Source organism: Strigops habroptila, chromosome 10 (genome assembly GCF_004027225.2).
Source record: "Strigops habroptila isolate Jane chromosome 10, bStrHab1.2.pri, whole genome shotgun sequence".
Lineage (NCBI taxonomy): Eukaryota > Metazoa > Chordata > Aves > Psittaciformes > Psittacidae > Strigops > Strigops habroptila.
The window spans coordinates 35560198-35584524 of record NC_046359.1 but is presented as its reverse complement, the minus strand read 5'-3'; the positions used below and the strand labels follow the sequence as shown (position 1 = coordinate 35584524).

General features: G+C 38.6%; 1 protein-coding gene across 5 annotated transcripts in view; it reads right to left on the bottom strand.

Annotated features, from left to right (window-relative positions):
- The window catches only part of ENAH (ENAH actin regulator), a 92351-nt gene that overhangs the window by 25299 nt on the left and 42725 nt on the right, over positions 1–24327 (bottom strand). For all 5 annotated transcript variants that reach the window (XM_030499332.1, XM_030499330.1, XM_030499334.1 and 2 more), the window contains 3 exons: positions 19786–19951; positions 17550–17727; positions 5649–5735 (listed from right to left, as the gene is read on the bottom strand). In XM_030499332.1, coding sequence (XP_030355192.1) covers positions 5649–5686 — 38 coding nt within the window. In that variant the 5' untranslated portion in view covers positions 5687–5735; positions 17550–17727; positions 19786–19951. The remainder of the gene's footprint in view (positions 1–5648; positions 5736–17549; positions 17728–19785; positions 19952–24327) is intronic.

Below are 24327 nucleotides of genomic sequence, written 5' to 3'. Positions count from 1 at the left end.
TTTCCTTGATCAAAGGGATTTAAGGTCTAGCAACAAGCTTCTATGTTATAAGCTCAAAACGCATTAGTTGGAAATAAGAAAATTAAGAACTAGGTTTTATCAGTCAAGCAAAAACCAGTAACCAGCCACAAAATGAAGACATGAAGAGGTAACTAAAACCTAAAGGTTACCAGATACAGGAATCTAATAGACAAAGGGATCTCTTAATACTCTTTGATCAAACCTCATCAAGCCTAGTTTTCCTCACCTTGATCTTTCAATATATTATGTAAACTGAACAGAACACTTGTACTTTTCTGGCAGAAGCCAGAGTGCAAGAAGTCATCTGTGCACATAAAGGTTTAGAAAACCCAAGAATCTCAGCAGTAGAAAAGATTACTTTCACTGGCAGCTCCCTCTCAGTGGTATATTTGAGTGAGTAGGGTCGGGACAGAACTAATTTCATAACACAGAACCACAATAACTATGCAAAAATGTACAACAGTTTCTAATCCTAATATCATGTTTTGCATTAAACAGAAAAAAACTCTACAGAACTGAAAATTTGGCAGAAAGGGTAAGATTTCAGAGCAATTTTGTCAATGTAATCAGAAGACTGCTTAATGGAAGAGTGCTCTTCTCAGTCTGCTAAACATGCCAATGGTACCCAACATCTATTCAGTACCTCTATTCAGTACTGTAACTAGACAGCAGCCATTACCTCTCGATAAAGCCAGTTATAAAGTCTCTGAGAGCTAGACTTGACAGGACTAAGGAAAACTTTTCTGTGAATTGGAAGAAACTGTGAATGGAAAGAAAATGAGAAGCACTAAAATAAGTTATTATTATACTAGAAGTCTGTTTTCCAGAAACTTTGAGAGCAACAAAAAATAGTCTTTAGGATGAGATTAACACCACTGACCGATGGGTCTTTCTACTTTTGTGTCCCTTTGTCTGCCATCCTAGTACGCAATGCGGAAGCTGGAAAGATTCAAATGGCTGCAGGGTGTCCCATGAAAATACCTCAGCAAGCTCAACCTGAAAAGCTTACACTGATACAACTCTGATCTCCTGGAAACCCTTAGTTTAGGCACCAAAATCCTCCTGTGATTCCATCTAAACGAAGTCTCTGGGTTGCAGACTTCATGCCCATTTTGTAACGTACACAGCACACAATACAATCCTACGACAGTATTCTGTGGACCTCTCCAATACCCCAAACCTAAAAGCTAACTACTGCATCATATTCATATGCCTATCTCAGATTAGAACTGTTTGTTTAGTTATAATGTAATCAATCCATATGCCTTGAAAAGAAAGCCTACTTCCTCAAAAGAAGCTGTTGGATAAATGGAACAATTTCAAAAGCAAAGAAAACAGTACATCAACAGTGCTAGGGAAAGGTCATGGGCTGTGGGAAATCAGTAGAAACCAGGCTACCAGGGACAGAAAGTGACATGCCAACTTTCCTTCCTTAAAATTACTCTAGCTACATTGCCACTGAACTGGGGGATGCAGGTTTTTCTCTTTCAGTATTTCCAGATGTTTTCAAAACAGTTCAGGAATTATGTATGTAATAATAAATGATTTATGGGGGAAAAAAAAAATTCTCTTACTGTAGTTAAAAATCAAGATTAACAACATCTCAGAAAGAATACTTTTAATCTGTAAAATAAAAAGCATTCCTTTAAGTCTATCGGTAAGTAAGAAACTGCTACCCTTGTCAGCCTCTGAACTTGCACTATCTAAAAGTAAGAAGCCTCCCAAAAGATGTTATAAAACCCCCACCATATCAATACCACTTTCTAGTATAGTCACACACCAAGTTTTCTTTAATAGTATCATCCCAGTCTATGAAATAAACTAAAACTGCAGGCAACCTTGAAGCATTTAATGATTACAAACCCCACCAATATTCCACTGTTGCATGTTGTGAACTTCTAACATTTTGGAGCACTTACGACAGAAGTCGGTCAAGTTTTGGTCCATCGCGCCCCTGAAGGACAGCAGGCGGCTTGTATACCTTCATTATCCTTACAATCTATAGGCTTTCTCTGTTTCTGGTGTTCTTGGACTCTTTATTTATGAAGCGGTGATGATTTTGAAGTTATTTATAAACATTAACTCATTAAATTCCCGAGTGTCATATTAGATACCAACCCAGTGACTCAGATTCCTGACAATATATTTATCACGGCTGGAAGGTAAATTTACATGCACGAGTAGCACACACAGGCATGCCATGAACTAATCTCATATTTTAAAATGCTATTTGACATTAAGTAACTCCAGTTATTACCAATATGTGTATGTCAACTGAGGTTGGCTCATTATCAAACAAATCAGTGGAATTTGTAAACACTGCCTGAACACCACTGTGACTGAATGAAAAACAACCCATATAACAAAATTTCCCTTCATTTCTGAGGATTGAAAATGGAAGCTGGAGTGTTTTAAAGCCTGTTATTACTACACTTATTTAATGAGTGTAAGTTAAGGAAAACTACAGTTATCTCTGAGTACGCCCTGAGAGGGAAAGCATACTCCATGTATGTTAAGGTTTATTACAAGACAGTAACAAAGTTATCAATTCACCAGATAACATTATTTCAATAAGCACCTTATGTGTAATCTCAGCCTTACAAAAACCTCAGTGTTTAAGATCATACATCTGGTCCTAGTGGCTTTACAGACTGTCTCACTGCACAGAAAACAATGCAAATATTCAAGTAACAAGCTCTGCAGCAAAATAAACAGTAATATTACTGCTTTAGCACTTTCAAGATATGAGGCATCTAAACCCTTTCTAAACTAGAGAGAAATCTTTGGACCAAAATAATGCATTTTTGTTGACTATGATCTAATTTAGTTCTTTAGTTCCCAATTTCCCCAAGATTCCTGAACACCAGTTATAAAAGTGAAGGAAAACATCGGATCAGTTGAAGAGCTCTCTTTAATATGCCATTCTTCATCCGTTACTCCTTGGGCAAAACATTTCTGAGGAAATGTTTCTATTTGTGCTTAGGAAAACCCTGAAGCTACAAAGCACGTAATTTAACTTTGAAATTTGTCCTGCTTTGAGCAGAGGGTTGGACGAGGTGACCCCCACAGGCTCCTCTTTTCAACTTTATTTTGTTCTCAGGCTTAGAATAATTCCAGAAAAAGTCTTCCTGAACTTGACATAGGAGTCGGTCAGACACTACTTAATCCATGTACACTTAATGGGAAGGATATGACACCAGCACTTAAAGACAACTATTATCCAAGCCACATCTTAAGCAAAACCTGACCATACAGACCCACATTTCACAAGCAACAGACTTAGCAAAGCCTGCCTTTCTACTGATCCATCACAAATCCCATGTTCCTTCCTACACAGTAACATTTATTCCCTTCTCTTGCATTCCCTGTAGTCCTACTGCTCCCCACAGCATTCAGTTCTGCCCACGCTGCCTTTACCCTTTACTGAGAATGGAAATGTCACTTGCAGACACTGCTGAAAGTAATATATACCTAAAACTTTTCTTCCCAACTGTTTACTACTCTCTACATTATGGTAGTAAGACTATAGTTATTACTGTCTGAAAGCTGAAAGACAGCTACTACCGAAGAGAAGTTCCAGTTTAGGGTTAACTGAACTCTATTATAACCATATAGTTACAGTAGTAAAGAGACCAGAGAAGCATTTGTGAAATGTTTTAACAAAATTACATGCTCTTCTTCAGCTTAATGACACAACAGCAATAGGCTTTCCACAGACAATCTGGCTAGCAACATGAGTAAACACTCATTCCAGTTCTCGATCCATTTTTAGGGGAAAATCAAATCAGAACCAGGACCAGACTTCAGTGAGGACACTCTATTAGATGAAAACAAGTAGAGCACAATGATCAAATGAGGAAGCTGTAAGAATACCATCTGATAATATGTCCTTTACACACAAAAACTTTCAAGACTTGCAGAGCTCTTAATATGTGGCAGCACTTTTTGCTGAAGAGACATCTATCTAAAATACTTTCCTCTGAAACACTGCTGAGAAGTGTTCAGCATTATGAAATGTCAATTAATACAGCCTTCTCCAGGAACAGACGGGGAAATAAAGATATTAAAAAGCCACTACTGTAGAACAGAAAAGCATATCAAAAGAAAAAAGCTTTTTAAAAGCCCGTCAAAAAAAGTGACATGAAAGACCTTTAACATGACAGCAGACTTGCACGTAAACACATCAAACAGACAGCTTTGTAATGAGCTTCTTGCTGTTTGTTTTTAAACAAGGGAACTTTCAGATAAAGCGACCCCTGCTCAGATTTAAGAATGTACTGCAGAAAAGAGACGGGCAAGTATGACCTATTTTGATGTCAAAACTTTGTTCAACACCTATAGCTAGGTTATCAAATCTATATTAGGAATCACTCCCAAATTAGCAATCTGGTTCTGCTCACCTTTGCATAAACAAACTAAATGCAAAGCATCAAAATAGAAAAAACTTCAGTGCCACTTAGACCAAACATGTTAAAGTATTTTTTCCCAGTTTACCACTGAAAGCTATTAAACGCATTTACACAATCTGGACCACTTCCTATTTATTCAAAGATCCTGTTCCCTGCATCTGTACTGCATGTGACCTAAATCACTCCCAGCATCCCTTCTGGAAGGGAACAGCTAATCTCCTGGGAGTATTTTGATGGTAAAATAATCCAGGATTGCACCCCAGGCAGTATGCTTGAGACAGCCCAAGGACTTGCTGTTTTCACTAACCCAGTCTGATAGCACTATCCTAAAAGACTACCATCTCATATACCAGACACTCAACCTAAAGCACTAACCCACACTGCCACGCAACGGAAGTGGGAATATGGCAACTAAAAAGGCTGTTCCCAAAATTTGGGCATATGATTAATACATAGCAATTACTAAAAGGAACTGAGAAAACCCCTGTATGTTAAAAACGCTATGGGTCTGAAAGATACCCCACAGAGCATGGGACAGGGTACAGTGGCTTCACACTGAAGGGAACAGCTTAGCTGGGAGGAATGCCAGCTAGTCAGGGGAACATGGTCTGCTCCCCGAGGGCAGCACAGATATAACCAGTATTGCTACAGCTGAAAGTTAAACTACTAAAAGGTTACATAAATTCATGCACTAAAAGCAGAAAATGAAGGTTTCTCTGCTAAAGAACTAATATAGTATAAAGGCAAACAAGCTTTCCAATGCAATGTTTGATCTCGTGCATCCACATTCAGGAAGAAAAACTGTCATTCTCCCTGATGATTTAATTCTCTACTTCTAAAGGTTAAAAACTTCTTTCCATGCTTGCTGCTTTCTTCTTTATAAGCATGTGTCAAAAACTGAAGGCACAACAGGCACTGAAAAATTAATTAGTCTGGTTGAAAAGGACAGCAGTGAAATCTTCCAAGGCTTCCCATATGATCTTCAGCTCTTTCATTAACAGACCAATAGCAATTGAATTGTTTGGATGAGTGGAGAACGCAAACAGGGGATCTAGTCAAAGTTTTTACACAGGAAAGCTGCACTGCTGAAAACTGCATGCATAAAACTGCTGCCCTAATGCAAGGGAGTAATTGCAAGTCCTTGACATTTATTCTCATCATCAGTGAGGAGTTACTACATTCTTTAATCGAACAGCTTGTTCACTTATAATACCATACCTTCTTCTGGATTTCCAATTCTTCTTGTGATGGACCATTTTGTACTTGAGAGGGAAGCTGTGAATTCTGTCGAGGCAAATGTAGGACCTAAAGTCAAGACAGACCATAAATTAATGATCTGAACTTTCAGTATCCAAAAAAGCACAAAAATCAAGGAAAAAGGCCAGCCACCGCATGACATTATAAGAACTGTTTACTTCTGCTTTTTAAGCCAAACAAGCTCAACAACATAATACAGCAACTAAAAACTGCCACAAATGTTACCTTATATATTTGCAGAATGGATTTGTTTCACATGGATGGAAAGGTTTCACAGAAATGCAAAATAAACTTTATATATGATGGAACTTGACAAAAGCTTTGAAAAGCACTCCAAGGCTGAGATTTTCTTAAAACAATGAACAAGTACTCTTGGAAGAACAGAAAAGGCTCAAAAAATTGACACACTCACCTAAATAGAACACTGGAAATGGGGAAGGGAAATAGTAAAAATAAAAAAAAGAAGAACAGGAGAAAAAAACCATCAGAAGCTTAGATAAAGTATGTTTCTACAGGTCACCACTTTTACTCAGATTTTAGCTTGTCTACTTGGATCAAAGACCTTCCTTTTTGGATAGGTACATATTGTGTCCGAAGGAAGAGAGGCATAACACGAATGTACAAACTGTGCATTCTGCAAAGCACAAGAAATGCTAAAGAGAAGGACATGCAAATTCACCTTTGACTTTTACTGATGGGCAATTCTCAATCATGCATCTTTCAAAAATTATATGCTAAGATTTTCTAAAAGCAAAAAAGGCTTTTCCATTTCCTCATAAATGCATTTACAGCAGAAAATTATTTAAAAGGAATGAAAAAAGTGTGGAATGGAATACATTAGACCATGAATGGTTTCTGTAAAAATGGGCTAGTAAACCAGGGAAATTAATATTTAGACTATAGCTACACTGAAGATTATGGAATTTATAAGCAAGCAGAATTAAAACCCAACAAAAATGTATCAAGTACTTTCTTGCTGAGATTCCACCAAACTGCTTAGAGTGATGGAGTTGAAACGAGATCTCCCCCATCTCAAATATCAAACTGTAAAATTTGTTTGCCATCTGAACTTGTGAAAGTCATCCAAAAACATGAAAGAGACCATAGTGTGATATACTGAACACCAAGGACAGGCGATCTGCCTTGAACTCGGCAAACAAGTGCCCTGTTTAAGGCTATACAAAAACATTTACTCAAAACAGCAGAGTTTGACCACTGTGGTCATAAAGACAACGAATCCTGAAATTATAAAGGTGTACACTATCTATTGTACCCTACAAGTAAAAAAGTAATCTAAGAACTTACTTCTAGGAGTAGATAAAAGCAAGGAAGTATACTACGGGGGTTGTACATATTCCTTAACATAGTCTTTTCAGCAGGCATAGGTCCTCGTACTGAAGGTAGCATTGACGGTTGCCCTGTGATGGACTAACTTTTGCTTGGGAGTATCTCCAAGAGATGCCCACAGGATTAAAATCTGTATTATTTTTAATGCAAAAGATTTAACAAAGCAAAAGTGAATAATCATTAAGCTATCAATAACAGAAACATCTGTCTTACTGAATCATCTGGGAAAAATACTTCTGCTTTAAAACTTGCACCAGTCTCACGTCCTCCTCTGCATTATCTCCTGCATGACAGGTGGAAGGCTTTTATGCCCACCTAAGCCATGGACCGCAAGCTCCAAGGCAGCCGGGCTAATTTGCTGGTCCTGCACCATGCGGTGCCAGCCTTCATGGACTTTCAGAAGTAGACACAATCCAGCAGCAGCTGTGTTGCTGCTTAAAGGTGCTATATACCACTAACGCTTGCCACATCTAATATCCTCCCTTCCCTCAGATCTGTATGAAACAAAGAACAAAAAGAAACGGTGATACTGTGACCATCTTTCCAACTGGGAGCTATTTGGTACTGAAAATACAGTAGAAATGAAAACATCGAGCTTCCACCCATTTAATATTTAGGAGGATTTAAGAGGGGTTTTTTTTTGAACGAGGTGTTATCACGCTGCTGTAGCTGAGTGTGGACCACCACTCTGCAACCAGTGTCCACCCAACTCTTGCTTTTGCTAGCTTCACCAGTAACCAGCCATCTAGCTTCACTTGCACTGGCTATTCCAGCGAGCCTACCTATCAGAAAACCTGTTCCCATAGCCTCAAACTTCGTTCTAGAGCACTGTCTGTCAGAAAATCATGTGCCTGTGGAACACAACCTTCGGCAAGCCAAGCTAGCTTAACCCTGGCCAACCTACTCCAGTAAGTTCTGTGCTTTTTTCATAGCTATACATCCAAAAGAGCTGAATATAATCACCTGCTAACAATTAACATGGCTGGTGGGTTATTTCTTGTATATTTTTGCCATAAGGAAATGCAACCTGAGTATGCCACAGGCTATCAAGAAGGAAAAAATCAGCTACTGAGAGTTAATTGGCATGTTTCTCTGAACAAATTCCTCTCTGCAAGCATAGATTCTAAGCAGCATGTTAACAGACATTGGGCAAGTAAAGGTACACACCAGGTGGAAAAGTATGCTTATCCTAGAAAATATATTACAGCAAGCCCAAGACCACCACTTCATGGCTAAAATACAACTGTCTGCTAGTGGAACAGATGGTATAATAAATAAGCAGAGGTAGCTAATAAAAAGCTCTGAGGCTTTTGAACACCTCAAGATACCTCAGAAACATCAGGCCCCAAGAGAAATATTCACAGAAACCCCAAGAGAAATATTCACTGATACTGCCTGGAAAAAAAGTCTGATCCTCCTACAGGATCACTTTATCTTCAGAGGCCAGTACAAGCCAAGTAAGAGATGAGGCTGAATGGTCTATTCATTCTGAGTTTTAAGGAAAACCTAATGTCTTTCTTTTTCTAAAGAAAGCACAGATAGTGCACTCCGCAGCACACACTGACAGACAGAGGATATAATTTCATACTAATTTGTTCAGCAGCCATTCCAGTTTCAACGCTTTCTGGTTTTCAGCTTATTCTCACCTTTGCATCATCCTTCCTCTACGACAGTGCAGGCGACTGTGTAGTGAGAGATGGGCTGGAAATCAATGCATTAAAAATCCCACGGAAAAAGCCTGCAGGAAGTGTTTTCACCAGCTAAATCAGAACCAGTTCTGGTTCTTCACACAGTCACACAGACAGCTATGCTGGCACAGCTCAGAGAATGACATCAGACTGCTGGGGGCTGCTTGAACCAAATTAAGCATCCCCAGCATCACCTTTTTAAACCACAATCAGAGTTGTAGTTTATCAAAATCCCAAACTTCATTTTCACCTCCAATAGAGTTCTTACCTTTGTATCTCCATTCAAGAGCTGAATTAATTCCAGTTGTACAACCCTAAGAAAGTATAATTAGGAAGTTGGAGATGGAAGGACATGGCTTCTCCTCCCTTTGATGCCTTTTGGTTTCACCACTTCCCTTCAATCTTTCAATTACATCATCTGCTTGGAGTTGTCCACCCAACTCTCCACCCCACTTCTTTTAAATGTCACCTATGCTAGCACCTGGCTGATACGAAAGACATCACATTCCTCTGAGGTAACAGCCCTAAAAAACCCCTAAGTATCAACTGTTCAAGACTGGAACAACGTAAGTGCTACAGGTTACACAATGAGCTACAACCTGTATCTTCATTTGGCTGGACAGGCTTGGCTTGGCAGTCAGATCACCTCCTCAAAACTCCACATGCCTTAGGGGTTCAAGAAAGCCAAAACACATAAACGCCCCCCACTCCTGCAATCACTGTCTGTTCAGAGTACAGCATCAGAAGACAAAAATCTAATTTTAGAGAAATCGACTACCTTTAGAAAAGTTGATCAACTGTCACATGAGAATTCCAGTTTGATCGGTGACAATCTCCGTTTTCCCCAGAGAAACAGTTTTATATAAACAACCCAGTAATTAAGAATTCCTACTCTTTCATTTCTCAGTGTGCCAGCGCCAAAACTAAGCAACATTCCAATTACACAGTTGGATATTCAAATCAAAGTATGACTGACTTTTCAAAGGAAGACTTGACTGAAAGCAGACAGCAAGTTAATTTATACAGGCATATATAAATGGGTTATAAAGGTAAGTGTACTGACTAATTACCATCTTTAGAAAAGATTTTCATTAAGGACCAGTTTAGAGTACACTTACTAAGCAAAGAACACACCCCAGGCAAGAGTTCAAAAACCACAGCAAAAAGATTTATTTCTGTTATAGAATATAAGAACTTTAAAAAAAAAGAAGTGTTTTACTAAATGCTTTAAAGGTTTTCTGAATGACTGGGAAAGCAGCGATTTTTCAGAGATCTATGCTAGGAAGTAATAAGAAAAATAATTATGGCGAAGTAACCTCTTTTCACTTGCCTCTGGCTCCTTCTCTTCCTGCTCAGAGCCTGTCCTGCTCTAGGATACGACAGAACAAAGTCTGAGGAGACTCCGTAACTAGCCTTCTGCAGAAGCAAAACAAGCACTAATCCTCAAGACCTGGATTTGCATTACGGATTGATATGCAAGGACCAGAATGGTCAAAAGCCAGGGCATTAACAAGTAAGCAGTAAAGCTATTCTCTAGTACTTCTATTTGGAGGAATTATCTTCCAAGCTAAGACTTTTCTTTCCCTTCAAATATCTACTTCCTCATAGATAGCTACTGTTATCCGAGTACCTTCAGCTGAGTTAATTTACTCATTGCTTCAATTTATTTTATCTGAGTGGTAACTACATTGCATTTTCTAGACTGAAAGGAAATGCTTTCCATTTTACTTCAAAAGCACTTTTGTTACCTGATCAAGGTAATAAAACAATAACAAACACATTCATTAAAATACATTTGAATGGAAGTAGAGCCAAGACTCCTATCAATGCCAGCAGAGCCTCCTATCAACACCAGCAGAGCCTTGGGAACAGTGCTGATAACCTGGGTGCTAGGCTTGGCTCAGCATTAACTTGCTGGTGGACCCCGAGCAAGCTTGTGGTTTCCCTCCACTATCCTTTTATGCAGGGGGAGACAGAGCTTCAACAGTAGAATACTACAGTTGCTTAATGAAACTACAATATCACAATCTTAAAATAGCACATATGACAAGTTAACTACATCAAAACCAGCTACTACAGGATATTTATTACTTTGTCTTCTCCAATTCTGCCAAAATTTCTTTAAATAGCAATTTTATAGATGGTGATGGTCAGTGCTTGCATATAATACTGCAGAAATGGCCTAACAAAGCTTCATTTCCACAATTATGTTCATGATTTTACAACACCAACCTGTTCCCAAAAGGCAGCAGATTTAACACAGCTACATCTACTGATATTTTTAAGACAACGGTATGAACCCTCAAGAGAAAAATGTACTACCATTCCCCAATGTTTATTAAACAATACTTTATCTACAGAATTAATGTACTTCTATGTACGTCTGCCATGCGGTTAAGACCAACTACCAAATTTTAATGAAATTCTCTGGGTTGCCCAACCAAACTTTAATGCTTTCACCTGATAGAACACCACTAATTCTGAAGAACTACACAAATCAGAAATACCACACAGGCAGCCCTTAAAAGTGAGTATAACTCTGAAAACTTAGCAATCTCTCTCTTCACTTCCAAATACCACGACTAACACTGACGATGCTTTCAACAATCTTATGTGCAATTAAAATGGAATGGAAGCATTTTGTTCAATAAACAGTTAAAACTTCTTTTAGGTCATTATTTTGTCATATACATCAGGATTAGTTCATCAGGATTAGCTGATTTCTTTAATCATCCCACATTTAAAAGGCCAAGAAAAAACTTGCTAGCAAAAATAGAGATATTATCCAACTTCTGACAACACAGGTAATAATACCACATCATGTTATTCCCATTCTGACAGGGAATGCTGACAGCCTGCTCCAGAGGCCTGCCAAAAGTACAGGTATAGCATAATTATTTCATTGCAGTAGAATAATTTTTCCCCTCAAAACAAGTTTTAGCATGACGTGAACCAAAACAGTGTGAGGAGAAGCATCTGAGATCCCCTTCAGCCCTGCATATACATTTCTCTTTTCATTCTCCTTTAACCTCTACATATATTCCAATTAGGCAACCCCAATTTTTGTTTCAGTTTGCATTTCCCAAAGATACTAAATTATTCAGTCTATGATAGGAGTAAGCGCATTCCCCTCTCAGCAAGGATTTAATGAACTATCTTTTCTGTAAGAGAAAGGACCACACATCAATATCCAGCTGTGGAAAAAACATGCACCTTTTCCCCACGAAGGTTTGATTATTTTATAACTGCACAATCTAACTTCTAGCTTTACTAATACTTTCAAAGCACCTTAACCTTAAGGGTTTTTTTCCAAGATTAGACTAACAAAATCAAAAAACCTCTGCTTCTTTTTCCTCCTCCCCATTTTCCTATGAATTAAAATGTCATCTAAGACAGTATTAGAACAGCTTCACTGAAGCCGTTCCTATCCTTACCTTTATATCCAGAATGTCCCAAAATCTTTTCAAGAACCAATACATAACTATTAAAGATCAGTACAAAAACCATCAGGAATTTCACATATATGTAATTCTACTGGAAAGAATTAGAATAGGCTTATTTACAGCTGTATGACATCCTTCATTTTTTCTTTGCTGCTTTCATCTTCCACAATGAACAACCCAAAAAACCTCCTCAAATGCTAATTACACATCTATAAATCTCATACTTAGTTTCTTAATTCTCTTAGCAAGGTTTTCCTGGGACCGAAGTCACATGCCACACAAAACACGACTAATTCCAGCTGAACTAGAAAGTACTTTTTGCAGCAAAACCAAGAATGATACCCCTTTCTTCCCCCCATCTCCCAGCGCACACTTCCCTTACTTGCCCTTATTCCTTCAAAGGAATAATCCATTTCCTCACACATCAGAGAATTTTCTCAGCCATCTAATTTCCCTTGATTGAGGTTTTTCTCTCATTCCAGAGTCACTTTGATTATAACACTGAGTTCTGCTTGATGCAGATGTGAAAATTTTCTCTGTACTGCAATGGAAAACCTTTGCAGAAAGCAGTCATCTTTACTCTAGACAATTAAGACCAGTTATATATATTATATATATACCAAATACCTGAACACAGCCTCAAAGCTAGAAATCCTCTTCAAATGACCTCTCAAACTGATGACACATACTTGCCATTTGAAGGTGTAACTTCTGAACAACTCAGACAATTATTTAATGAGTAAGTCTTCCAGACCTTTCCTGAGTGAGTGCCAGAAACAAATCTTGGTTCATTTGTAAGTTATCTCCTAAACAGTATTGGGCAGGAACTTGTAGCATTAGTAGTCTACCTTAAAATTCCAGGAGAAGGTGCAGTCCTGCGTTGTTGTCTTCTGGATTTGCAAATGGCCTACAATCTGCTTGACCAGCCAGCAGGAAAACAGGGTCTGGGTGAATAGCTACTAGCTAAAGCAATCATTCAAACCAGAACAGAGTGAAAACATTTTGACTTTTACATATATTTCAATAAACAGAATTCAAGTATAAGAGAAATCAGGGACAGTCAGTTGGGCTTGTTCAGCCTGGAGAAGAGAAGGCTCCGGGGAGACCTTAAAGCAGCTCCCAGTGCCTAAAGGGGCTACAAGAAATCTGGAGAGGGACATTTTACAAGGGCCTGTAGGGACAGGACAAGGGGGAATGGCTTTAACCTGCCAGAGGAGAGATTTAGATTAGATATTAGTTCCTCCCTGTGAGGGTGCTGAGGCGCTGGCACAGGGTGCCCAGAGAAGCTGTGGCTGCCCCCTCCCTGGCAGTGTTCAAGGCCAGGTTGGACACAGGGGCTTGGAGCGAGGGGTTGGAACTAGATGATTTCGAAGATCCATTCTAACCCAAACCATTCTGTGATACTATGAGAGGATAAATAACTCGACAAACAGTTTCACTGACAAGGCAGCCATCCCTTCAGAGTCCTTTGAGACAAACCTGTACTGGGTTTCAATAAGAAAATTGCCAGCTGCAGTAAAGCCTTTTATTCCAACTTCAGACACTTAAACCGTGCATTCTGAACTCATCAGAAGGACAAAATACCCATCACTGGGTGCTCAGTGGGACAGGCACCCAGTGGCTTCGCCTCTGCTCTGCAGATCCACTAGAGGGAGATCCTAAATTAAACAACCTCAAGACACACCAGGAGCCAGCAGAACAGCTGAGGGTGCCAACTGCCACCAAAGAGATCAATGGCATTGTTCAAATACATGCATGAGCAGGACACTATATCATTTTATATATAATAAAAAAGGGCAAGAGAGCTGTAAGGAACAGCTGACTCGGAAACCAAAGGGATGCTCACAAAATAATATTCCTCAGAAGTCGTTTAGATTTCTGTGAACCTTTGCATAAAGTTTCAAATTCATCTGCAGCTTTATGAATTTCTGAGCAGTTATGCTCAGCTAACATTAAAGCTGCTTGCCTTTTATGAATAAAATATAACTTAAAATAACCAAGCTAATAAAAGAAATTGCCAAAAATGAGAAAACACAGCAGAAAATAAGGATACTGCATGAACCAAACTTTAATGGTAAGCAATTCTAGAGTAAAGGGAAGTTATCCATATAGGATTTCTTCCTTTTGAGTTGGAGATTCTATATGCTGGTTTGGACACAGTAGGAAACACAGCAATTCACATAAATTATTAGAGACAAGTTGTTCTCTTCAGGTACAGATTTTGGAAGCAGTATCAGCAGAATACCAACTAGGAATAAACATGTTAGAAATTTTAAAGAGTCTAGCAGATAAATTGGAAGAAACAAAAACTACCAATATGTAACATATTGATCTTCACGTATTAGCACAAATTCCTTTCATAACATATAACCTCCCAACACCATCTCAAAAAAGGATAATTGGGGGTGTTGAAATCCATTTCCTAAGATGAAGAGCTAATATTAGAGCTTCAAAGCCAGTGACCTGTCTAAATAAATATTCAGCTATGTCAGTGACGCTAGGGGGAAAAAAGTTATCACCAAGGATTCATTTCTAGCTGCACTTTTAGGAAATTATACCAACCACAGAGAAAAGAAATGCATTAAACTTTGAGCAAGGAATCCAATTTGCTTCAAAACTACAAACTACTTAGTATCCTATTTCTAATATTAAAGCAGGTATGTGCAGAAAGATACGTGACCTTTTTTAGTTCTTACATTGATAAAGGTCAGAAAAATATGTAGATATAAGTAATACGTAAAAGATCATAACCTGACAAACCTCCCAGCAGATAAAACTTGGGGACACTTGTTGACAGTATTCTAACACAGATACATTATGACTGTCTGGAAATGGTAAGAGGCTTTCAAAGCAATTCTGCATGTGTAATTAGGAATCTTTTACAAGCAGCAGTGCAGTTAAGCTTCAGCTGGATGGTTGGACAGGGCTTGGAGCAACCTGGTCTAGTGGAAGGTGTTCCTGCCTGTGGCAGGAGGATGAGCTTTAAGGTCCCTTCCAACCCAAACCGTTCTATGATTCTACGATCCTGATGGAAGCTGGAGCACCTCTGTGTCTGTGAAACAGGTGATAGCTAATCTTTAATCTTTCTTGGCTGACGGAAATCACAGAAGGACAGTTATCTCCTCCTGTGCCGATGGTGTCCACCATCAGTTTGTGATGCAGCTAACTGATGCATTTGGACTTGCACTGACTACTACCAAGTCAAATTGCAGGAAGGAGAAACAAAGTGACTATCATAAACTCAGGAAAAATGAGGGTCACCACCAGTCACTATCAACCATAATTATGCAACTTATGTCATGTTCTTGTCAGATCTACATCTCAAAGCCATTAAGAACAAGCTAGACAGACTAAAGCACTGCATCCATCAACCTGGACACAGTATTAGTCATACTCGACTGAATCACACACAAATCCACCTGAAAACGAAACCTCCCCCCAATCATTAGCAATTTATTGGTATTAAATTGAATGATGCAGACAAACTCAAACTGAAGGGCCATTTCAGAGGTCAGTGAAGAAACTACTGGCAGAACGATCTAGAAGAATTCATGATTTGGGATGAACAGATGACCAAATTCTAAGTACAATGACTTCTGGACTCATTGCAAAGCTCAGCTCCCCTCCCCATTGAAGACATTACTGAAGTGATGCAACAGGAAAAAGAATTCTTTTCACTGAGTTGTTTGAATGATGTTTTGTATAACTAAAGTTACAGTTAAAGAAAACCCTAAAATGATTTTAGTTTTATCCAAGTCTTCACAAACTGAAGTTGCATCTTAGCTCAATACATTTTCTACTACTGAAGAATATAACCACGTAGCTGCTAGCCCACATACACTTTGCATAAAGCAGCAAGAGAACTAGTCATTAAGCAAACCACAATAACCCATGAAATGAAGGAACAGACACACTGGCTAATTAAAAAATGAGCACTGTCATGCCTACCTGTGTCATTTCAGCCTTCTAGTACCTCAGTTTTAGTGTTAGGAGAAGGAGTTAAACTAAATGATGAAAATATATATATGCATATAAACACACAGTCATTTCAAACATGTTGCACCAAACTCTTCAAGTACAGGTAACGGGAAACAACATAAACCTCTCAAACTTGTGGTAATTACCATAAATCGGGCCTTTTCAGACATTACATCAGATGAGTAGAGACCAACACTTTGCATGTTCCCAAATGTTGCTTGGGAGACAGATGATAAACAGTCAGATTGTATGAAATGTTTACAATCACATAACCCTCAGGGAAAGGAGAACTGAGGGATTTAGAAGAGAAAATACCCAAGCAAGAGGTAGGAGAATGGGAAACACAGCTAGATTATTTTAGCTGGCAAAGAGAAAGTTTATACCTCCATCTACCCTTTCTAATTTGGCCTCCTATGCTACATAACAGCATAAGCACTGCAGAATACATCATCCTTGGTCTAGAACACTTAGTTTCAAATGTTAAGTCTTGAAAAAACTGTCAGAATGAAAAGCAACTTGAAAAGTCACCCTTTTTTGCTGAGAGATGGCCCTAGTAAGGTCATCTACAGCCTCTTTTCTTCGCAAGAGAAAACTGGCACACAAGTACTCTCTCTTGTTACACAGACAATCTTTAAAGTTTAATGAGGACAAAAGAATTCATTTGGTTACAAGATCATAAAAGTCTCTTTTACTCTTTAAAAATAAAACCTCCCTTTCTGTGTGCCTCAGTGTTATACTGATCAATTTGCTGTACAGCCTATCTGGAATATATTACAGATACCACCTGAAGACTGAAGCCACTAATGTTTCCACAAAGGCTTTAAACTCTCTCTGTCACCCTGTTCTCCAAACAAACTAAATGACAGATCTGTGGTCTAGATTATATGTGCTCATCTGAGTGTTATCCCTGGATCCAAGGTCTCCAAGCTAGAAAACTCTTAGATGGTAAGGACTGCCAAAGAGAATGCCATGAATTCCCAGGTTTGGAGGAAAAAAACGTTTACGATAAACAGATGATCAATGAGAAGCAAAAATACCAACATACACTAAGAATACTGGATGCGTCTAAAAAACCCAAAAAGTACCCTGATTAAGAGGTATGCATTTCTTGGTCAGGTGTTTTGGAGTTGTTTCCTTAAACAAAAGGCAAAAGCAGCAGCTTTCTCTATGCAATAAATAATATGACAATCAACCTACTCATTAGGAATCGCATTTACATGGATGGCAGTCGAGATTCACTATTAAAAAGCAGTAACTAGGTAGACAAAACTCCCAAATAACTAAAATGGTTAGAGGCTGAACTGTGATTAGAAACAACTTATTGACTTTTATGCATAAATATTTGAATGTTTTCCATCTGTATTTGACCAATCTTTTTAGAAAAGAGAAAACTCAGAGATTCTTACCAGCTTCCTGTGAATTTAATACTTCTAAGGCATGCATCATGGCACTTGCGAAGACATTGGCATCTTCTTTGCTGCCAAAATTCAGACCATACACCTGCCTAGCATCACGCCACTGGTGGAAGGTCTGTGTAGCCTGATTGTACTTCAGCCCTTTCGGAATGGCACAATTTATTACCACCTAGAAACATTTAAAAAAGAAGAAGTTACTTATGTTTAAAATTGCTTTTTCATCACAAGTTTCAGCTTCATGCGGATTTTATTCCTTAACCATGTGGGTTAATTCAAGACCCATAATCTGTAAAATCACAATGTTGAAGCACATAACCATTTCAATTTTCATTCCAATGCTGCATGAAATCAGTGATGAGAATACACAAGGGGACTAATGAGATATTTTCTATCAACTGTGTAGCTTAAGCGTTCTCATTTCAAAAGATGCAGTGATGTTTCATAACAGCAATGTAGTAATATCAACAGTTCTGGCTTTTAATAGCAGAGTACTTGATGTGAATATGCATCTGGATCTCAGAAATGCATTAGCTTTTTATTTTTTACATTAGCTTCACAGAGTACTTGGTAGAACTATTTTCTTTAACCAAGTTACCACCTTCTCCCTGTGGCTGCTGCAGCCCTTAGTTTGCAGTGCCTTCAGCAGCAGTTCATGCGGACTTCTACTATGCATCACAAGGTATCATTTTGCAAGATCGTTATGGCTCACACAAAAGGTGATAAATTCTAGCTAGTAGGACAACCATTGATTACAAGCTATCCACTAAGAGGATCCCATTGCACTTGGATGACTATATCCTCTAACCTTTTCCACTGAATAATGGGAGGAAAAAAACATGTTTCTTCTCAGATGAATTCACAGAGACCGTTTATTACTCCAAGTAAGTGTTTAATGATGTCCTGGTATAACCCCAGCCAGCAACTAAGCACCGCGCAGCCACTCATTCACTCTCCCGCAGTGGGATGGGGAGAGGATCAGAAGAGTAAAGTGAGAAAACTCGTGGGTTGAGATAAAGGCTTTTTAATAAGTAATGCAAAAGCCACGAACACAAGCAAACCAAGGAATTTGTTCACCATTCCCATCAGCAGGCATGTGTTCAGCCACTCCAGGACAGCAGGGCTCCATCACACATAACGGTTACTTGGGAGGACAAACGCCATCACTCTGAACATCCCCCCTTCCTCCTCTTTCTTCCCCCAACTCCATAGGCTGGGCATGATGACATATGGTCTGGAATATGCATTTGGTCAGTTGGGGTCAGCTGCCCCAGCTGTGTCCCCTCCCAGCTCCTTGTGCACCCCCAGCCTGCTCACTGGGGGGGTGGTGTGACGAGCAGAAAAGGCCTTGACTCTGTGTAAGCACTGCTCAGCAGTAACTAAAACATCCTGTGTTATTAACGCCGTCTTCAGCACAATTCAAAACATCATAGCCCCATACTAGCTACTATGAAGAAAATTAACTCCATCCCAGCCAAAACCAGCACAAATGACAAATCACACAGTAAATGATCAGTCTATGCTTCGGGTGTGTGATAAATGACCATGAACAGACCAAAAGAATTGTTTTTAAATGCTGGAAGAGAGGGAAACAGATATAGAAGCTTTACTCAAACAAAAGGATTCAATTTTTAACCCCACCGCAAGTATCACCAGGCAGAACATATTTCAAGACACGGTGCTAAGTTTGCCATTTAATCAAGATCTAACAACTTCATCAAGGAAATTAAGATGTACCCCTTGTAGCTCCCTTCTCAATCTCTTGAAGTGGTAGATGATGAGCATTACCAAATGTCAGAGGTTTTTTGAATTAAATGACCTGGGGAAATGAGGTATCATGCATCCAACTTTTCATAAAGAGCTACAAGAGAACTGCTGGTACCTACATAGACTGCAGCTAACAGCACAGAGTAGGGAAGAATAAAACATTTTAGGTTGCCACTCTGCCTTAAAAAGAATCAGATGAGTTCTGCGTACACCACTAGCCTTTATATTTATCTGTAGGAAGGAGTGGTAAAAGAGTGCACAAGGACTTTTGCCTTGGAAGTATGTAAAGTGCTTAGTTTATGGGGAAGAAGCCATAATACAGTTTTGCTACTTCAGTTTAAAAGAAAATAAAGTTTATGATTTACAGTTCCCATAATTTTACTCAAGATGTATTTCTTAATGTTAGAAACAATCACAAAAATAGCTTAAGATTCCTATCCCATATTTTCAGAGATCTGCTTACCTGATGATCCTGAATCTTCCTGCCCACGACTCTGAATGTGTTGTTGCCCGTGTGATGATATATATGAACTCTGCTGAATCCAGCTGATCCACCAGCTGGTACCCATTTCTTATTGGCATCATCATAGACCATTACCGCAGCCCGTGCTTGGCAGATACTCTGTTCACTGTTAAAATACAAGCATTTTGGAGTAGAACATAAGATTATTTACGGCAAATCATCATCTTTTTGGTTAGCTTTTGCTTTTTAAACTCAAAATGTTAAAGCAATACTCCTTGCTGAAACATCCACCTTTCTAAGTACATATAACCAGTCGCACTTGGTCATTTTGCTTAAAAGTGTTCATTCTGAAACACTGTGGCCAAGACAAACAGGCCAAACTATTACTAAGAGATCAAGAAGTGCTTTACTTTTCCTGTTTTTTGCACTTCCCCCCCCCCGGGTTTTTTCCCCTCCTTTCTGCTCAACACCAACCATAAATTTTGACGGAATGCCATAACCACGCACAAAGTTTTCTGCAAAGACTGAATAACAAAGTATCTGGAGTTGCACTGGCTCCATAATACTTCTACAAGAAATGAGGACTGGAAGGCCGCTTGCTTCTCTTAACATATATAGAGGAAAACACACACACAGGATAAAGTTCAGCACAAAAAATTCACTTGCTCATAAATTAAATGCCTTTTTGGTTTGACGTATCTTACAATTGTAAAAATGTTTGACTTTGTGATAATTATAACATTTTCTCCCTGAGAAAAGGTTCTCTTGATTACTGAAAAGTACAATTCCATTAGGAAACTACTATCAGTAGCTAATTCTGATTATGGCAGTCATCTGGAAGCTACAGTACAGCCTGAAGTTAAAAGGGAGCATATCATGAATGTCACCAAACTAGAAACACAAGCAAGCACAATGTACCATAAACACACTATTTATTAGGAGAGGGTGATACTACACGAGTTGTCTTTACGGGAAATGTCCAGATGCAGACAGGAAATAAAAATAGAAAGGAATGATTTCTTATCAGTAAGTCGAATTCTCTGAACATACCACTCCAGTACATCCAACATTATAGAAAGCACATGATGCCTGGCTTGCTAGGAATGTGGCCTGCCGTTTGGAAAACTGAGAAGGCTGAAGAGACATGCATTCTTCATACATCACGAAAGGAAAGTAGTGAAATATTTCTTCATACTTTATAAATGGGGGAGAACACAACTCTCCCCAACTCTTTCTTGGGGTTTTTTGGTGGGTTTTTATTGGTTGGTTGGTTGTTTTTTGGGGGAGTGTCATGTTTGTTGGTGTTTTTTTAACCAGACTATGCTGAATTTTGCAATATCTGATTTCCATCTGACACACAAAACCTCAGCAGCGTATCCAGCTGTTTTGTTCACTTTCAATACTGACATTTTGGAGAAAACATAGCCTCAATTTCTATCACACTTTCCACAGCACTCCAACACTTGGAAAAGCACTCGGCACTGGGATGCTTTTCAAGACTGGGGGAGAAGAGAAAATACTGAGATTATGTCTCCTATGTACACAAGAGAATCAATATTTCTAACTTTAGAAAACATATATGTTCTCGTCTCATCACCTATTCAACAACTAGATCCGAATGGGATGATATCCTCTAATTAGACCACCTTTTTCTATCCAGAAATTAGTTCAATGTAGGGATAGTAAAATTATATAATACACACATATACAGTGCTTCTTTTCTAAGCATAGTTTACATTTTAGACCAAAAGGATCACATCTAACCCAGGAAGAAAGATCAGATGCAAAGAAAATAAAGTTATTGACAAGTTTCAGGTGTTTCACAGTCCCACTAAAAACATGCCACAGGTACATAACGTTCTCTCATCTGAGAAGAGGACAATGCAAGAATCGACCGGATTTCTTCCGTTTGGGAGTATTTTGGCACACTCAATCCTAAAAGTTCAAACCTAGAATCAATCTGTGCACAAACTACATGACAAACAGCAGTGGTTTTCCTAAAATGCGTAATAGTATTACAGAAAACTTGGAAAATTTCTGAACCCAAACCAAAGTTTGTGCTACATCTGAAGTTGGGTCAATCACAGACCTGATAAACCATAGGTGACAGGACCTAGATACTGATTTGGAAGCAGCGCCATGTGGTTTGCAGAGTTCTTGCCAAAAAATAACTTTATCTCAATCATGTGTCAGACAGATTAAGAAAAAAAATCATTTAGATTCCATTAAAAATTGAGGCTATAATATGTTCCAATTACAGTGAAGGTAGAACCAGAGCATGACTGAGTAAAGGTATGGTGATCAGAAGACTTAATTAGTAGGACAGACCATCAAAGTTCAGATGCTCTTTTTCAGAGCGTTCTCACTCTTTGCCCTGCCGAGGTCCTTCCATCGGCCTCTTCTATAGAAGTTTTTACATTCTATTAACATAACAAGAAAAAACACCTACTCGTTTTAGAACTATTTAGTATTCAAGTGGCACAATTCATATGCACAAATAAGTTGACCTTGAGTAGAGTTTCTAGCTTTTCTTTAACAACTGTTAAACTATTTTTAGTTCCACTTCTCGGGCTATGCCTTGTAACTGGAAATATTACACAAGTCGAGATCTCAAATATTTCATGCTCCATTTAAAATAAAAGAATTTTCTTAATAGTAGGGGATTATTCTTGCTCATATAAAAATATAAGATGATTCACATACTTTAAAAAATGACAAACAATTTCCAGGTGACCTATTCAATCACTATACGATAAGCCTTTTGCCTTCATTTCACACAAATCCTATAACTAAAATTTTAATGTTCCAGGTCTATAATTTTCATACCCAGGTACCAAGCTGAAGGTGACATACTCCCCTCCTGCCAATAGTTCCCACCACCCATCATTTTGTTTATCAGAGTGCGGTGGTAAGATGGAAAAATGAAGCTATCCCTGTCAGAAACAAATTAAACCATCACAGTGTGCTATAGCCTTTTCCCGGGGTTCAATAATTGCACATAATTACAGGGAGGGGAGATTAATTCCAATTTCTTTCTCCTACGAAAAAGTTCTGCACTCTAAAATGATTACATTTTGTTCTCAACACAAGCATGGAGGCATGAGCTTTAGCAAAGACAACTCTTTAGGTCTGTTTTTCAATGACCATTTGATAGTTTAATATTTGAATATAGGATATTACAGCAAATAGACACCATAAAGTTTAGTATTTAAGTCTCAAAAAAATCACTTTTTAAACAATAAGATGCATACCTGAACTTCAAAGGGCTACAGCAGATCAAAAGTCTGTGCTGTTAGCTCGTGACTATCTTTGACAGGTCTAACAAAAAACGAAGTTTAGTTTTCTTCCCATGATCCATCTTTTCCTAGGAAAATGCTAAGTTTAACATACAGACTGTTACTAGAACCTGAGCCAGTGCCTTTTGTGTTCTTCTACAAATATAAATTTAAGCTTCAGTTCAAAGGAACAAGAGCAGAGTGAATCAGAACAGTATCATTTATTATATTTCTTCCTTTCTAACTTATTACACTTCCCTGCTGTACTTTTAACAGGAAACAGGTCTTCACTGATCTCAGTGTTTATACATGAGCTCTTCGCAGTCCACAGGGTTTTCTGTAACACACATCCCTCAGACTGCAGGAACTGACCGCGAGATGCCAGGATGACTTGCTTCATTCGTTGCACCAGAATCACTTTGGTCTGGTCACAAAGACCTTTTTTAGGGACAGATTACTTTAACACTGCTGGGAAATAAACAAATTGTCTACAATCATGTTGCAAAAGAAAAGAAAAAAGGAACTTAATTTATTTGCCGTGTCATTAGGCCTTCAAAAGCATCCTACAGGGTTTACTTGCCTAGCTACGGATCTTCCTTTTTCTGGTGTGCTGTACTGGTATAATGGCTCCAGAAATATTACACTTGGATTAGCCTCTACCTTCCCAACATGAGAACTCATTAGGGGATGCAGGAGAAGGAGTGAAGGGATCCATCTTCAGCTTCAAATGCTACTGCCAAAATGCACAGCTGCTCAAAGAACTGATTGCTAACTTACTGGGGCAGTGGGCTGGGGAACTGGAGTCACAATCTAAACATTAACTAAGACAAATTAAGAGATTGTCTGTTCCCAAGTAAACTTACTGAACTAAGTCTATGAAATCATATGATATATATATTCTATGAAATAAAAAATTGATAAAAGGGAACGTTTATGCAAAACAGTGCTTACCAAACCTTAGGAAACAAAGCATACAAGGTCTCTTCCCAAAGTGTAAAGCTTAACAAATAGTTGGATAAATATCTGTTAGGAACTCTTCTCTAGACAAAGATGTAAGGTTCTGATTGTTAAAGCCAACCATTATTCTGGTTAAGTCCACCTACAGCAACACCATATAAAGCCAAAGACAGGGTGGTTGGTTTTTATTTGGGGTAGAGGAGTGGGGGGAGGTCTGGCACTCAAAAGGCTCACACAGAAAAAACACAGTAGTAATGAATCATAAGATTATTCTTATGGGAGAATATACTTTCCTCCTCCAGTGATGAGA